Source organism: Balaenoptera ricei, chromosome X (assembly GCF_028023285.1).
Source record: "Balaenoptera ricei isolate mBalRic1 chromosome X, mBalRic1.hap2, whole genome shotgun sequence".
Lineage (NCBI taxonomy): Eukaryota > Metazoa > Chordata > Mammalia > Artiodactyla > Balaenopteridae > Balaenoptera > Balaenoptera ricei.
Window position 1 is genome coordinate 64373778 of NC_082660.1, and position 16522 is coordinate 64390299.

The 16522-nt window shown below is 46.6% G+C and overlaps 1 protein-coding gene across 2 annotated transcripts in view; it reads left to right on the forward strand.

Moving 5' to 3' along the window:
- The window catches only part of NHSL2 (NHS like 2), a 270748-nt gene extending 254617 nt beyond the window's left edge, over nucleotides 1-16131 (forward strand). Inside the window, exons 4-7 of one of the 2 annotated variants that reach the window (XM_059911921.1) lie at nucleotides 233-364; nucleotides 1608-3935; nucleotides 5772-5904; nucleotides 6746-16131. In XM_059911921.1, coding sequence (XP_059767904.1) covers nucleotides 233-364; nucleotides 1608-3935; nucleotides 5772-5904; nucleotides 6746-7070 — 2918 coding nt within the window. In that variant the 3' untranslated portion in view covers nucleotides 7071-16131. Of the gene's footprint in view, nucleotides 1-232; nucleotides 365-1607; nucleotides 3941-5771; nucleotides 5905-6745 lie in introns of those variants that run through there. The other variant, XM_059911922.1, reaches the window with a different exon arrangement.
- The last annotated feature ends 391 nt before the right edge of the window (nucleotides 16132-16522 follow it).

Below are 16522 nucleotides of genomic sequence, written 5' to 3' on the forward strand. Positions count from 1 at the left end.
CACCTAAGACTCACAGGTGACCCCGGGTGGACCTCTGAAAGCCAGCATGCGTGCTTTGGAGCTGCGGGTGCCCGGGGCCAAGTTGGGAGCGATGGGGAAGAAGGGTCGCCTGCCTGGATGCTATTCATGCTCATCGCTACTGCCATCATCCCTTCTCTCAACCTCAGGCCAGTTTCTACCATACTGTAAACAGAAACCAGGATGCACCCAAGTGTCTTTATTTTGGCTACAGGGCAGCAGTTTGATAAACATGCAAGTTTGCGACACTCGTTGTTTAACACAGAGACAGCCGTGAACCCCAAGTCCACCCTGAGGCGGAGGCGGACCATTATTGGATTCTCTAACTATTCCCAGCGAGACCAAGGTGACCCCACCATAGCTGATCCCCCAAACCCTTCCCCTTGCTCACTCTCACCATTTCTGCAACCCAAGTGGTATTGCTGTGACAGGGAACAGGAATGACTGGGGGGGAGGAGGGACTTTGGATGTCCTGAAAAAGCCAATATAGTAATTAAGGATAACCAAGGACCTTTTGTCAAGGGCAGCAACCGAATATGGAGAGCAGGTCTCCCAGGCTAATAAATTCGTTATGTTATTGTTTCCCATTATAAGTGGAATATAACTATGTATCTCGAATTTAGGCAGATAGATAAAGAGGGGGAATCATCGCTAAAAGTGCCATCTTCACAAAACCATGACTCCCATTAAATGAAGGCCATCCAAAGAGCACAGACCAGAGAGATATGGATACAAATTCTGGCTTCTCCACTTACTAACTGTGAGGCCTTAGCCAAGTTCCCTAACCTCTCTGAGCCTCAGCTTCTTCATCTGTAAATTGGGGATGATGATTCCAACCCGGTGGAATGTTCCTGAGGATCAGAGTTATTGTATGTAATTTTCCTACCATGTGCCTGGTACATAGTATGTGTTCAGCAAATGGTGGCTGTTATTATAAATTATCATAAGAGTAGTCATCATCGTTGTCATCATCATCATCATCATGATACAACATCATCATGATATAATAACTGTTGTGTATATGAGAAAATCTTTGGGGATTTTCAACATCTGAATGGTTTCCTCACATCTGTAGGTTATTCTCACTTTTTCGTATTGCCAAGTTAAAAAGTGACAGGTGTCAAAAATGCAACCAGACTCTGAACTTTCCAGCTGTGGCATACTCCCAATGCACTGCTGGAGCTGAAGTTCACACTGCTGTCCTTTATCAGTTCGAAAGCCTCTGCTCTCATCTCAGAGGAGGTGAACGCTGAGGTCTGTGGTGGTTTCATGAGCCTGGGGTGAAAGCCTGGAAAAAACCCATGGTAGTCCCACGTGCCACTTCAGCTCTGAAAGGCATATTCAAAGCTGGAAAGTCTTTGGCAGCCATCTGGACAATTCAAGGGCACCCTGTGACTCACTGTGTGGTGATGGGCAAGGACCCAACGCCCCCAGTATCCTCATCTATGGAAAGGAAGAACCAAGGAATTCTGACCAAGCTGTTGGCAAATGCTTCTTGGCAAAAATTTGGTGCTCCCGTCTCTTTAGTGACAGCTGCTGCTGGGGAATCCCTGGCTGCACCACTAACATTCTGTGTTTACCTCCCCCAGGTCACAGCAACAGCCCCACAGGCAGTGTGGCCCGCTCTACCACCTCAGACATCAAGCCCAGCCATTCAGTTCCAGGAGGTGTTCATGGAAGAGTTGCCATTGGTCAGGAAGCTCAGTTATCAAATCTCACCTCGCCAGTACTGAGAAATCCTTCTAGTGATCCGGAAGAACCTCTCCAGGCACGTGGTGGCACAAAAGTCCCTGGCATGGAGAGCATGGGGATGGTGTACAGCGTCCCCAGTTCTTGCAATGGACCAACAGAATCAACGTTCTCCCCTTCCTGGAAGGGAGATGCTTTTACCTATGTGACTCCAAGTGCCACTGCTCAGAGCAGTCAAGACAATGAAAATGGAAAAAGTCCTTCCTCTGGGAATTCTTGGATCTCTCTGCACACATTGCCACCTCTGGTTCCTAAGGAGGCTGCCACCTTCTTTGTCACTCGTGATACCCCAGCAGGATGCAGTGGGTCCGCTGGCTACTCTGAGCATTCTACTCAACGAAGGCACGTATCAGAACGACCCTCCAAGATTGGCCTCCTGACTGGTGATACCTCAAGGCTGGAGACAGGCCCAGGTGGGGCCAGCAGGTTCCGGGAGCGGTCACTGTCTGTACCCACAGACACAGGCACCACGGATGTGGACTACGACGAGGAGCAGAAGGCCAGTGAAGCCTGTGCCCTGCCTTATGCCAGTACAAGTTCTGAGGGCAGTAATAGTGCCGACAACATTGCCTCCCTTAGCGCCCAACAGGAGGCCCAGCAAAGAAGGCAGAGGTCCAAGAGCATCTCACTCAAGAAGGCCAAGAAGAAGCCTTCCCCTCCGACTCGCAGTGTCTCGCTGGTCAAAGATGAACCAGTCCTCTTGCCAGAAGGTGGGTCAGCGCTACCCAAGGACCAGAGGCCCAGGAGCCTTTGCCTCTCCTTGGAACACCAAGGACATCACTCATCCCACCCAGATACTCAGGGTCACCCAGCTGTGCCAACCTTCAAAGACCCAGAAGGTACACAATTCGCCCACCACTGGTATCTTACTGACTGGAAGTCTGGTGACACCTACCAGTCCTTGTCCAGCTCCAGCACTGCCACTGGCACCACAGTCATCGAGTGCACCCAAGTTCAGGGCAGCTCAGAGTCTCTCGCCTCCCCTTCCACCTCGAGAGCCACAACGCCTTCCCAGCTTTCCATCGAGGTGGAGGCCAGGGAGGTATCCTCCCCAGGAAGGCCCACTGGGCTGATGTCACCCTCCAGTGGATACTCCAGCCAGTCAGAGACACCAACACCCACTGTCTCCATGTCCTTGACCCTGGGCCACTTGCCCCCTCCAAGCAGCAGTGTCCGGGTGCGTCCAGTGGTACCTGAGAGGAAGTCATCACTACCCCCAACATCACCAGTGGAGAAAATGTCCAAGTCACGGCTATCGTTTGACCTACCGTTGACCTCTTCAACCAACCTGGATCTGTCTGGGATGAGTATCTCCATCCGAAGCAAAACCAAGGTGAGCCGGCATCACTCGGATACAAATTTTGGGGCCAAGCTGGCCCAGAAAACTAGCCCCAACCAGCCAATCATGCCCATGGTTACTCAGTCTGACTTACGTTCTGTTCGCCTGAGGTCAGTCAGCAAGTCTGAACCGGAAGATGACATTGAGAGCCCTGACTATGCTGAGGAGTCAGGAGCCGAAGTCTTCACCTTGCCAGAGAGAAAGGCAAAACCTCCCATAGCCGAGAAGCCCCCACTGGCCCGAAGGCCTCCAAGCTTGGTCCACAAGCCACCGTCTGTCCCCGAGGAGTACCCACTAACTTCGCCTACCTTGGCTATGACCCCCAAGACCTCAATTCAACATATGAGGCCACTCCCTCAAGATATATACACGGTGGTGCGGAAACCAAAGTCCTCCAGCTTCCCTGAGGGCAGAACCCTGGGGGAGTCAACAGCACCCTCATCTCTTGTTTTCACGCCTTTTTCCAGTTCCTCTGGTGCTTTCTTCTCAGGAACACAGCAACCTCCCCAGGGAAGTACGGAGGATGAGGGCCCCAAGGGGAGAGCCCTACCTGAAAGAATTAGCCTCCAGAGCCAAGAAGAAGCTGAGAAAAAGAAAGGCAAGATTCCACCTCCTGTACCAAAAAAGCCCAGCGTGCTGTACCTGCCTCTCACCTCACCTACAACTCAAATGGAGGCCTACACGGCTGAACCAAGGCTGCCTCTCAGCCCCATCATCACCCTGGAGGAAGATGCCAAGTGTCTCCCAACCAGCGACCACCTGCCATTGACTGGTACAAGGACAACCTCCACGCCACAGGCTGACAGTGAAAGGGAGGCAAGCCCTCTGGGTTAGTAAAGTGTCTGCTGGCTTTTCCTTTCAATCCCAGGAGAGGTGAGGGTGAGGACAGAGTGACAGAGGCAGAAGCAAATGCCCCCAGATAATGATCCTGATCCCAGGGCGACCAAATCAGTAGGGTACACCTCTTGAGGGTTTGAGTTACTCTAAATCCGTCTCACTGCCCTTGGGCTCGGGACCGACCCGGGGCGGATCTCCAAGGCCCAGTTTGGGCCAGACTACTCTGAAACCGCCAGTGCTGAGCTAATGAAATCAAACTAGGTCTTAGCACCCTAGGACCTTAGGAGCTTATCTTCCTCCTCAGGCAGGCATCTCCTGCCCTAGGCACTGTCTCTCCACGTCACCGTATAGCACTTTTCACCAGCCACACTGAATTTAGTTTCATGCGCGGGACTCAGTACCCTCCCAGCCTGAGTTCAAGCGCCATGGCAGGCTGGAAGGCTTCAAGCAGTGGAATATGTTACCAGCAGCAGCTTCTCTTAGTGTTTTCTAGAGGAAAGGGGGCTAATTTTCTTGGATGGTTTGAGCCTTGCTCTTCCTGGAACCGTAAGACCAGGCTAGAAAATGTTTCTCATCCTTTTGGGGGTTTTTCTTGTCTCTCTTTGTTTTAATTGTGGTAAAATACATATAACGTAAAATTTACCATCTTAACCATTTTTTTAAAAAATCTATTTATTTATTTATTTATTTTGGCTGTGTTGGGTCTTTGTTGCTGCTCGTGGGCTTTCTCTAGTTGTGGTGAGCGGGGGCTACTCTTCTTTGCGGTGCACGGGCTTATTGTGGTGGCTTCTCTTGTTGCGGAGCATGGGCTCTAGGCGCGCGGGCTCAGTATTTGTGGCACACGGGCTTCAGTAGTTGTGGCTCGCAGGCTCTACAGCGCAGGCTCAGTAGTTGTGGCACACGGGCTTAGTTGCTCCGCGGCATGTGGGATCTTCCCGGCCCAGGGCTTGAACCCGTGTCCCCTGCACTGGCAGGCGGATTCTTAACCACTGCGCCACCAGGGAAGCCCTTAACCATTTTTAAGTGTACAGTTCAGTAGGTGTTAAGCACATTCACAATGTTGTGCAACTATCACCACCATCCATCTCCAGAACTCTCTTCATCTTGCAAAACTGAAGTCTGTACCCAGTCAACAATAACTCCCCGTCACCCTCTCCCCCCAGCCCCTGGCAACCACTCTTCTACTTTCTGTCTCTATGAATTTGACTCCTCTAGGGACCTCATATAAGTGGAATCATACAGTATTTGTCTTTTGGTGACTGGCTTATTTCACTTAGCATAATGTCCTCTAGGTTCATCCATGTTTCTCATCCTTTTTGAAACCCTTAACACCAAACATCAAAATCTTATGGCCTTCCTTAAGCTGATTTGGACTTTCAACGCAAGTTAAATCATTGTGACTAAAACAAGCAAACAAATCAAAGCCACAGGTAATTTTAGAATCTGCTTCCTCAAACTCCACAGGCTGCCTCTGAGATTCAGATAGGTCCCACTCCCACCCACTGGTTGAGTCATTGCTTTAGATTGCTCTCAGCTCCTTGAGCTTTAAAAATGATGCATTTAAAATGAGAGAATGCTCAGGCAACCTGTTGTAATGGAAAAGGCACGAGAGAACAGGGACCCAGGCTGATCTTCATCACTCTCTCCACGTTTTGTTGGCCAAATCACTAACCTTAGGAACATTTTGTTCCTCTGCAAAATGGAGACAGCAAGTCTCTGCCCTGCTGCCCTCCCAGAGTTGCTTTGAACATCACATGAAATACATATGAGAATGTGCTTTGTCCTAACAATTGTGGTCAAAGTCATTCCTTCTGGTTCTTATGCCCAGGGAGCTCGATGGACCCAAGCACCGAAGAAAAAAGTGTAATCAGTGATAAAACAGCCGAATGGATTGCGGAAGATGATGATGATGTGTTTGTGGCTTCACGAACAACTGAAGATTTATTTACTGTGATCCACAGGTCTGGACCAATTTCCTAAATTCCTATTATAATTGCCTTTCCTTCTTATACCAGAAGAAAAACTGCTACCTCTAAGCAGAATGCTTAGAATGGAAACTGGAGACTAAGTTCAGATACCCACGTAGTGAACCCAGTCCAGGGCCTTACCACCTCCAATTCACTGACATCTTTGGGTGAAGTGGAAGAGAGGCGGGCGGGGAAGGGAGGACCAGGTGCAGAGTGAGAGGCCCCTCGTCTCCTAGCAACCCCACGGCCTATTGTGGCTCCATCTGCTTTCTCACAGCTCTGCCTAGAGTCAGAGACATTTAACCCTTCACAGAATTCCTTGTACCAAAAAATCTCATCAAGAAGTGAAGTGGGGCACCAGGCCGAGCACCAGAGCAGGAGCTTAGGCAAAGGGGGACCAGACGGGGACTCAGTTATTGGACAGAAGCACAAAGCACGGGCTCCATGATGAGGAAACGGGAAAGAGTCCAGTTATCGGAGTTGGAGCACCAGTTCAGAACAGGATCAGCTCGTGGGCTGTCTTGATTCAGAGTCATTGAGCTACTAGCTTTGACTCCTTAAATTCTTCCTTGGTACCAGAACCTGGGCAGGACTGAGCCTGCAGGCACAGGCCAAGTGGCTCTAGCTGTGGGCATTGAAAGGAATGTAGGGACAGGGGGCCAGACAAGGGACTCTGAGGACTTAGTGGAGAGAGAGAAAGCTGGTAAGTACGACTGCTCACAAGGCTGTTGCATAGAAGTTCCCAGATTGTATCACTGGCATTCGTGAAGTTATATGAAGCATTAGGAAATGTCTGCCGCACGAATTCACTCAAAGCAAACTTTCTCTCATTTAGGTCCAAAAGAAAGCTGCTTGGCTGGAAGGAGCCTGGTGAGGCCTTTGCTGGTGGCAGCAGACCAACCTCCCACTCACCAATAAGGAACACGGCTGAGTCTCCCATCAGTGAGTTGGCTGCCTCTGCAGGGTCAAGTGGCAGTGCCAGCCTAGATGCTGGCAGAAATGATGATTTCAAGGCCTTGCTACAGAAGAAGGGAAGCAAGGCAACTCCAAGGTCCCGCCCCTCAGCAGCAGAACTGCTGAAGACCACTAACCCACTGGCTCGGCGAATTATTGCACAATTTTCAAAAGACTACGAAACCCCTGATAACCCCAGTACCTAAGCCCTGGGTTCAGCAAGCAAGGTTGAGTTACTAAGCTTGAGTAGAAAAGGGGGAAGAGAAAAAGGGTTTTAAAAAGGAACCATGGAAATAACAAAAGAGCCTGCATTTCTTTTACATTAACTCACACTCTGGACAGCAGGAGAGAGGCCACATCCAGAACTAAAATCATCAGGCACTTTAATCATCTTCAGACATTTTATGTTCTCATACTTACAATCTTGCCATTACTAACTACCGATTTTCTCCTTATTTCCCCCAAGTGGTATGCACTCAGAAGAAATTCTCAGATGCAAGGGCACATATGCCATCTTCTAAATCAATGACCAGGCTGCTCCATCCCTGGCTCCTATCACTGAGGGGCACAGTGAGAGAGCAGATTGGGGGCTGCCAAACCCAGGGGACATAGAGTGCCATTGCTGATTATTCACTTTCCCAGCAAGGCCCTGATGGCCCTGCATGGAGAAGCAGAAGGACCCTGATGCCTCTTCAGCCACAGTATAATTCTCCGCCGCGAGAGGTTTGCAGGTGTGCACTTGTTTCAGCATGAGGTTGATTGGAAGGCTTTTGTCATGCAAAATATGAATGTGACTCTGTCCTGAACTTCACACCTTTTTCAGTTTGATTGTCTACACGGAGATCAGGGTGATGAGTTTCAGTAAACATATAGACCCACCCCCCTTTGCTAGAAAAGGTCAGGACTGGGTTGCTTTGGATGAACCAAGCTCGGCCAACAAACAAGGCAGCCGTTTGTTCACTCAAATCTATCCAAGGTAACTCACATGTGCACCTTGAGATCCTTCAAATGTCTGCCAACAACGGTAGCTAGTGTATGTGCCCAGCTCATGCTGCATTCGAAGAACTCTCGCTTCATTTGCATATAGTATTCATTACAGGAAGTCTTTAGCTGAAGGAACAGCATCCTCAAAGTCTCAAGGAGGAGAGAAAGTAAGTGTAACTTGCCCACCACCATTCACTTCAGATTGTGGTTTGTGGTTGGTTTGATTTTGTTTAAAGGAAATCTTCCTCTGTTTCCAAACCAAGAACGTGTAGACTAAAAGGATAGATCCAAAATCTAAAAGGCAGCCTTGCAACTTGCTATGGCCCATAACCCAAAAAAAAGGGCTACTTTTTGCCATTTACTTTCTGCTGTTTGACCAATATTCAATTAACCTGCTGGGGGAGAATGTAAGGACTGGGGTAAATGGGATACTGGATGCTGACAGAGTCCCAGGACAGTCATTGTGACCCCTTCTCCCCACCCCCTGCCAAAGCTTATAGACATTAACTTTTCTTGTCAGTTCAATTTTCTAAGCAAAGCAAGAGCCGTGACTCATTTGATTTTCATATGTCTGGTTTCTGGGAGGTTGGAGGGAGAAATAGACAGCACTGAACAAAGAAAACTGGCTGACCGATAATGGAGGATTAATTGTCCACCATTCCCAAGAGGGAAAAAGGAAAGTCAAATGAAATTGTAGCCTGCTTCACAAAGAGAGTCCCCTGACCTCTTCCTCCTTCACCACCCACCCAACAGATTCATTGGTCAACCTCTTGGAGGATGTGGAAACTGCTCCCAGAGACAATCAGATCTTGATTTTGACAGGTCTCAATAAGAAGCAAGCTCTTTAGCCCAACTGCCCACACAGCGGAAGAGCAGCTGGAAAACCACACTGAGTGCTGAGGGGACTTGGGCCTCTCACATAGAAGCCCTAGGCCTGGGCCCTTGGTTGGTACAGTTCTGAATTCTAGACTTCTGAGTACAGGCCAGGCCCAGCACCTCCCCCTGATTTAGACAGAAGCCACCTCAAATAATAGACAGTTCTTGAAAGCCCAGTTGCTTTTGAAAGCGTTCCAACTATTTAGTTCAAGGGTCCTGACCAAATTTCAGAGGTTTTGCCTGAAATAAAATAAGATTCATTCCTGGCCTTAATTTATATACGAATGCCACACACTTGTCTGCCCCGGACTCAGAATCCCAAAGGATGGAAACATTTTCCTCTGTGGGGAAATGAAGGAGTGTTTGTGCTTTTGCCTAACAAAAGTGAAAGGCTGCCGGGGCCCTCTACTCCAGAACCATTATGAGCTCTAAAGCAGAGTATGAGACTCACACAGTATAGGACTTGTTACTTCCGCTAACTTTTCTGGAAGCTTCTTGTTTGGTACTTCTAGTGGGTTTTGCCTCTCCCCTCACCTTGCCACCTCTGGTGGTTTTCCCGAAAGATTCTAAAGCTGACTATCCAGACACCTTGACGTTTTTCAATTACCTTGAGTCTTGCTTTCCCCTGCAATACTCCGTATGCCTGGAATTTTTTAGAAGGTCTTCTACATCTTCACTATGGCCCTCCAATGCCCAGTGGTGTTGCCATTAGCATAAGAGGATTCGGGGCAGAGATGGTGTGGTCAGAGGTAACATTGAGGACTGGTAATATTCATTTAATATTTTGCAACAGGTGGACCTAGTCCCAAACAAATAACCAAATTGTAGAATTTCTACCAATCTCTGATGAACATAATACCGGACAGCTCTCCTAGTCCTCACACTCAACGTCTCACCTCCCCTTGGGTATCATAGCACCAACTCTGTCTTCCACCCAGGCACAAGCCACAGTGTCTGCTGCCTCATGCACCTACTCTGCCAAGGCTGGAGAAGAGAGGCTGAAAGCCCCCTTCCAGGAAGCCTTTCAGAGAAGCGACTGTTGCCACTATTACTAGTGTGAAGAGTGATAACAATTTTTGAAGGTGGAATACAGAAGGGATACAGGTGAAATGAAGTTGGCCCCAGGAAGTCAGGTTCCAATTCAAGTTGTTTCTGTCCCTTTGTTTCCTCTGATTCCAACCAATAGCAGCAGGTGGCTCTACTGGACTGACTTCTGCCTAGGCAGGAGTAGATGCAGTCGTCCCCAGGGGAGGAGGTTAATCGGTAGCTAAGAGCACTTTGCCCTTGGTGGGTATTCATTATGTATTTGTGGTTCAAACATTGAGGGTAGGGAGCAAGTCGTTCTCAGCACAACAGGAAGCTTCGCTGCTGTCTCCTGTCCTTTGCCTGTCTCAGTCTCTCACCTGGGCCTCCCACATGGCCCCAACTTGCCCCTCAGTCCCTATTTCTGTGAACTGCATCCCCAGCCGACAGCTCACCCTTTAAGGACGCAAGACCGCAGGCAGCAAAATAGCTTGCGTTAGCTTACTGACCACAGATCGACCAGTTGATCTGGAATCATTACCTTGAATGTGCAAAGACAGAGGAGAGTCTGAAAGGCTCTCACAACAAGCACGTCACCGGACACCCATTTTAACTCTCCGACGACGTGGGTCGGATTGTGATCCCGCTGGACCCATCAGTCTGAGCAGATATGTCCACGCCACCCGCTCTCTTCGTCATCAACAAACTACTTATTAAAAAAACAAGTTCACAGTCAGTGCTCTGTTCCTCCAGAGAACCTTCCATTATCATCAAGTCTGTAACACAATGGCCAGGCTTCACTTTAATATGATTTGCCAGGGCCAGGACTAGAGTGGGGTGAGTGAGGTGCCTGGGGTGCAAAATTTAAGGAGGCACCCACTCTCAGGGCCATGTTAGTGCCTTACCCTCGTCCCGGCCTTGCGATTTGCACTCTATAAAGTAATATTGGTTTATCTTCTTTCTATGGACATGTATGGTTCTTCCGATTTGGGGGGGTAACTCCCTATCTGTTGTCACACCAAATGCTTTATTGCCATCTATTTTTCCATTGCTCTAAACCTTTGTATGCCTACACATCAAAGACTCTTCAATATTATCAGAAAACATGGCCGATTTCTAAGTAACCTGCTCCAAGTGGCAAGTTAGCACCCATTTCAATAGGGATGCGGACAGGGACAGCCCTTCAGCAAAATAGTGAATGAGTTGGAGGTCTGTCATTGGGATCCTCCGTCTCGTCTCTCTGCTCCATTCCCCCCAGACCTTGCTTCTTGGCACCAACTCTCCTGAGTGCGTCCTCGTTTGTCCTCCTCCTTGCTAAGGAAAGCATGCTCTCAGGAAAGGGATAAATTCCTGTACTTTGAGATTATAAGGCTTAATGATACCTCTTTGGAGGGTCACTTGCATTTTAACAGGGAAAAAGCCTTAAGCCAAAGGAATGACGTTCTACTTGTAGAATTTTAGGCCTCAGTCAGTTGCAGAAGTGTATTTTTCACCATGGAAAGGTCAAATTCCCTGTTGACTAACTCCCGAATATAGAAAAAACCTTAATCTCCTGGAACTAAGTAAATTGCTGATGGTCGATTAAATTCTCCTGATTCCCAGTGCTGTTCAGTATGGTTACTACCAAGGGATTCTCAGAAATGGCTACTAAAGCCACTGAGAAGGCCCAGATAATTCTTATTGTACCTTAACATTTTTACACAAATGGAATTAATACTACTTATTATTTGAGTAAAGAACACAAGGATTTAAAGAGTTTGTGAAAATGTGTCCTGTTTATGAAAGGTGAAACTGTCCAATCAGTGTCAGATCAATGTCAGCCGTCTGGTATCTCTGGTACCAGATTATTAAACTTCCTCGAGGCGCAAATTTACTGCACGCAGCCTCGGCTGCCCCCCAACGCTTATCTGTGTTTTGTGCTACTACTTCCCCTTGGTGTGAGAATGAGACCAGATCTATTCCAGAGCACCCAGTCCCTCCAAAGCCTTTGCGTGTATTTCAGCTGTACTTGACTAAACTATTTGGGATTTAAAAGGATGAGTGGGAAAGAGGTACAAAGAGCTACATTTGTCAAAGGGCAGCAAAAATGATAAGGATTTTAACAAGGATATGAAATAAACAAATTTTTGAATACTCTGAAATATTTGTAGAGGAATACAGTAGGAAATGGTTATAGGCACACACTTAAGGCACTTTTAATAAGTTTAACAAAACAAGAAATTTGCATAAGTAATGGGTTATGTGAAATAGGTATCTACTTTTGCTCAGTAATGCCCAAAATCTAGGCCAGTGGTTCTCAAAGCGTGGTCCCAGGACCAGCAGCAGCATCCCTATAGTGTGTGTGTGTGTGTGTGTGTGTGTGTGTGTGTGTGTGTGTTCCAGTGACGTTACTTCTTCAAGCCCCTGAGTCACTGTAGCCATGACTCTCCAAACGATTCCAGCCTTTCCCATCTTTTCTGCTGTCGTTACATTATGTGATCAGTCTCTGGCCATGTGATTTATATTGTCATGTTGCTCGGATACATTTTTATTTGCTGTTAAGAAATTATCAGATTGAATCAACTACTTGCTCAACCTGCAAAACCTTTGGTTTGACTTAGCCAGCACATCTGGCCAGTTTTTGGTTTAAAATCAATTTTGTAATTCACAAATAGGAAAGAGGAAAATGTGTTCCATTCATTTGGTACTGCCAACCCTTAAATGTCTGTCTTTCCTGTGGTGGCTGTTCTCTAGGAGGGCTCTGGCAGAAATAGATTTGATTTTAAGATTTTGCATATTTGTGGAATTTGATATCAACAAATCTGTAAACAAATTCTGAACTGGAACAACCAGTTAACTCCTCTCTCTTTAATTCCAAGCTTTATGGAAATGTATTCCTTATGTGGTGTTGAGCTCTTTTTAATGTTCAATTTTATAAAATGTTCTGCATGCAAACGCAGCATCGTGCTCATTGTACAAGTCACCTGACACTCATCTCCTCCTCCATATGTGTGATGGTGAAGAAACAGCAACATGTATGTTCTTACCTCTCCTGAATCAATTGTAAATTACAAATCTTTTCATTAATTTTTAAATGAGATATATTTACTCTGGCTAGTAGTTAAAATTTTATTCTTTTTATTATATTTCATTGCTACTTTTTTCTACTGACTCCAGAGCTTACTTTGGGGACTATTTCTTATTTCTAGATTGCTGTATTGATCTTATTTCTATATTTATCTGTAGTCATGGAATGTTAGAGCTGAAAGGGACCAACCTCTCCTTTTACAGAGGAGGAAACTGAGGCCCAGAAAGTCAAATAACTTACACAAGGTCACGCAGTGGCAGGGCCCAGCCTCAATCCCAGTTCTCCTGCCTCTGGGCCCAGTGTTTTTTCATCCAAAGCACTGCATTTATGGAAGAGCCACAGCTGGCTTCTACTTTTATGACACATGAATTTCCCAGGTATTTCAGCGAGCAATATATATGCTTTAAGGAAAATGTTCGAGTTCTTTAGCTCGTGAATCCAAAGACAAATCTGATTTTCAGTTTAGAAATGTTCATTTCCCCCCAATTTCAATGTATGTGCCCTACTCTACACAGTGGATGCTTTCCCTAAAAGTTATTTGAAAAATGAATTTTTATAGATTAAATTTCATTTTTTAGTAGAGAAGCTTCCTATGGAAGGGAGTCTTCTGGTGACTTCTTCTGAAAAATGAAAAATCCTCTTGTCAATGTCCCCTAATGCCTCTACTTTTTTTTTTTTTCAGTGTGAACTTTTGTAAGTGGCATTTATTTAAAGTAGGGCAAACCAATGTAGGCTTTCCTAGAATTTACTTTATCCTCCCCTTCTTAAACTTTACAAGATAGTTTCAGACTGTTAGGTGTTCGTGAGATACTTAGTTGTATTCTAGAAACTTCTTGATATTTTATCAATCCCTGGGCTCAAACTCTATCTCAATCTTATCAAACGATAACCAAATTTCCTAATCAGTACTGAGCTCTGCATGCAGTTTCGTTTCCAGAACATTCTTTGCCTAATGCTCCTTAGTATGACTCTCTCTTTAGCTATTCTCAGGCTTCCTTCCATAGCTCCTGTGTACCTCATTAGTCTGGTTTAGTAGAGTTGCAGGCAGTGCTCGTTAGATGGAGTGGTGTTTCCAGTTATCCCATTGTTCCAGTCCTTCTCCTGGACCTCCTCTGGTTTCCCTTTTCAGGAACACTCAGAGATTGGTGGGATTTTCCTCATCATCTAGACCAAGGTTTGACAAACTTTTTCTATAAAGGACCAGATAGTAACTCTTTTAGGCTTTGTGGGCCACAGATGGTCTCTGTATCATGGTCTTCTTCTTTGTTACTGTTTGTTTGCTTGTTTGCTTGCTTGACAACACTTCAAAAATGTAAATACTATTCTTAGCTCTTGGGCCATATGAAGCTGCAGATTGGATTTGGCCTGCTTATCATAGTTTGCTGACCCCTGGGACAGGCATTTCTGTGACCCACGTGATGACTGGGTTGTGTGCTGGGTGATGTGGCTCACTGCCCTCCCATCTCCTGAGCTATCAGGCTGGCCTGTGCAGAGGGGAGTGGAAAGGGGCTGCATTTGCCAACTAGTACTCTCCGACAGATGGACTCTCTCATCTGTCTCTGTCTCTGTCTCTCTGTCTCACTCTCTAACTACCTCGGTGTAGAAACCCTCATTCTTTTCTCTAGATCTCCTGTACTGGTTATCCAATGTGCCTCTGCTTCCTCGAGTGTGGAGTGAGCTGGCAGGAAAGAATGGATTTCTGAGGTTTCTTATTTCGTTTGTCCCAAACTGTGGTCGGGGACCCCTGCCCTGGATCATCTGTCCCACTCTGCCCTATACTGCCATCACGTGTTCAGGGCCATCTCTGGAAAGTCTGGTGGCCCAGGCCATGAAATTCCAGTTCAGTCTACTGTTTCCTAGGGGAATCACTAGCTCTCTTGGTTCCACTGGCTGGTTTTAAAACCCAAAATGTCCATGTGCCCATTTTAATGTGATTTGGACCTGTTCTAGACTCAGCCCCAGCAATGAAACCAATGAGGTATGGAAGGTGTTTTGTGCCCACAGTTTCTCCCCGCCTTAACCCCCTGCCTCCTAGACCCCCAGCCTTGGGGATGGGCTCCTTGGGATGCCCCATGCAGCACCACAGCCAGCGGTCATTCAGCACACCATCATCTCCTGTTTTCTGAACCCCTAAGAGGGTTCCTTAAAGCTTCTTCACATCTCTCTCATCTCACTCCCATCTCCACCTTTCATGCTACTTGGGGGTGTAAAGCTCAGTTTCACATTTTCACATTTGCTCGTATAAATATTGGGGGATACGGGTGAATGACAAGGTGTGTGCCTGTGTGTGTATGCGTGGTTTCTCCACCTGGACTATGAAGGTCCCATTTACTGGTGTATCTCACACACACACACACACACACACACACACACACACACACCATCCTGTTCTGTCATCAGTTCTCTGGTCCAGTTCCAGGTCTGATGGGGCTAGTCAATGAGGAGGGATGGTGGGGCTCCTGAGGCATTTCCCTTTTCTTGTCTCTTGAAACCTTCTTTCCACTGGCTTGTGCTGGCTTCTCCCAGGAAGCCATTTGAAGAAACTCCTCTGGGGCAATTCTGGACAGGCCAACATACAAAGAGCTAGGACTTTAATTCCATATGAACTCTGTCACTTAGACATACCTCTCAGGCTGCAGGATTTTTTTAAATCTAAGAACATTGCTTCTTGTGACCTTTAGTTTGCTTTCTGTCATTTGAGCCCAGGGATTTACCCACTTACTGAAATCTAGATTTTAAAAACTCAAGACATGAGTAACTTTAGGATTTCCTTATTTGAAAGCATCCATGAAACAGTTTCTTTCTGCCTTTTGTTTAGGATTTCCAGCCTTAAGAAGGAAACCAGGCTTGTACCTTGGACTCTAAAGCAGCAAAAGTACCACACTTGCCAAAAACAAAATGAGGAAGGAGGATTGGCTAGTCCTACTCTGCATAGTCAGGAGAAGGACTTTTGTTATGTTAGCGCTCACCATTCAATGCTTACTGAATGCCAACGGTGCACTCAAGAAAAATAAGGGAGACAGGAATTTGCAGACCGAGATCCTAAACTGGAAGGAAGAGATAAGGCGATTCCCCCAAGTGATAACAATGTGTCCCTGGATAAAAATATCAAGAAGCAGCATAAACTGAGAGAGATTGTCATCCCGGTCTTTTTAGAATTCCAACACAAAATGGAAGGGAGCCCTCTGTGGGGTGATATTACAAAGGGTTTTTCTTGTCTTTCTTTCTTTTTCTTTTTTTTCTTTAAAAGAAAAAGCATTCCTTACTGGCTTGCTACCAGCAATTGAACTGTATTCTTTATATAGCTAGAGCTGTTTGTGTCTTCTTAAAATAAACTTTTTCTGTTAAAATCATTTTCTGTTTCACCCTCTGATTATCATTGTAGCAATGATGACTTTATCCAGACACTAAGCCCAGTTTGTGAGTGTGTTTTCCAGACCACACAAGTGTGGGACCCACAAACATGAGCTTTGATTCTCACAAACCCCTGAGAGCCCAAAACAGACACGCGGGACACAGTGTCTTGCAGAAACCTGGCCCACCGAGCTGTGAACCTAAGTTATAGGGGCAGGGAATATGTCTTTGAGGACTTTGTCTCAGGAATTCTAGTTCAACTGCTCCTAGAAGCAACAAGGGGCCTCAGACAGGCGCAACTCTGGTGAAGTAGGCACTGGTCACCAGGCTCCTAAGGGGAGGAGGTTGCCATAG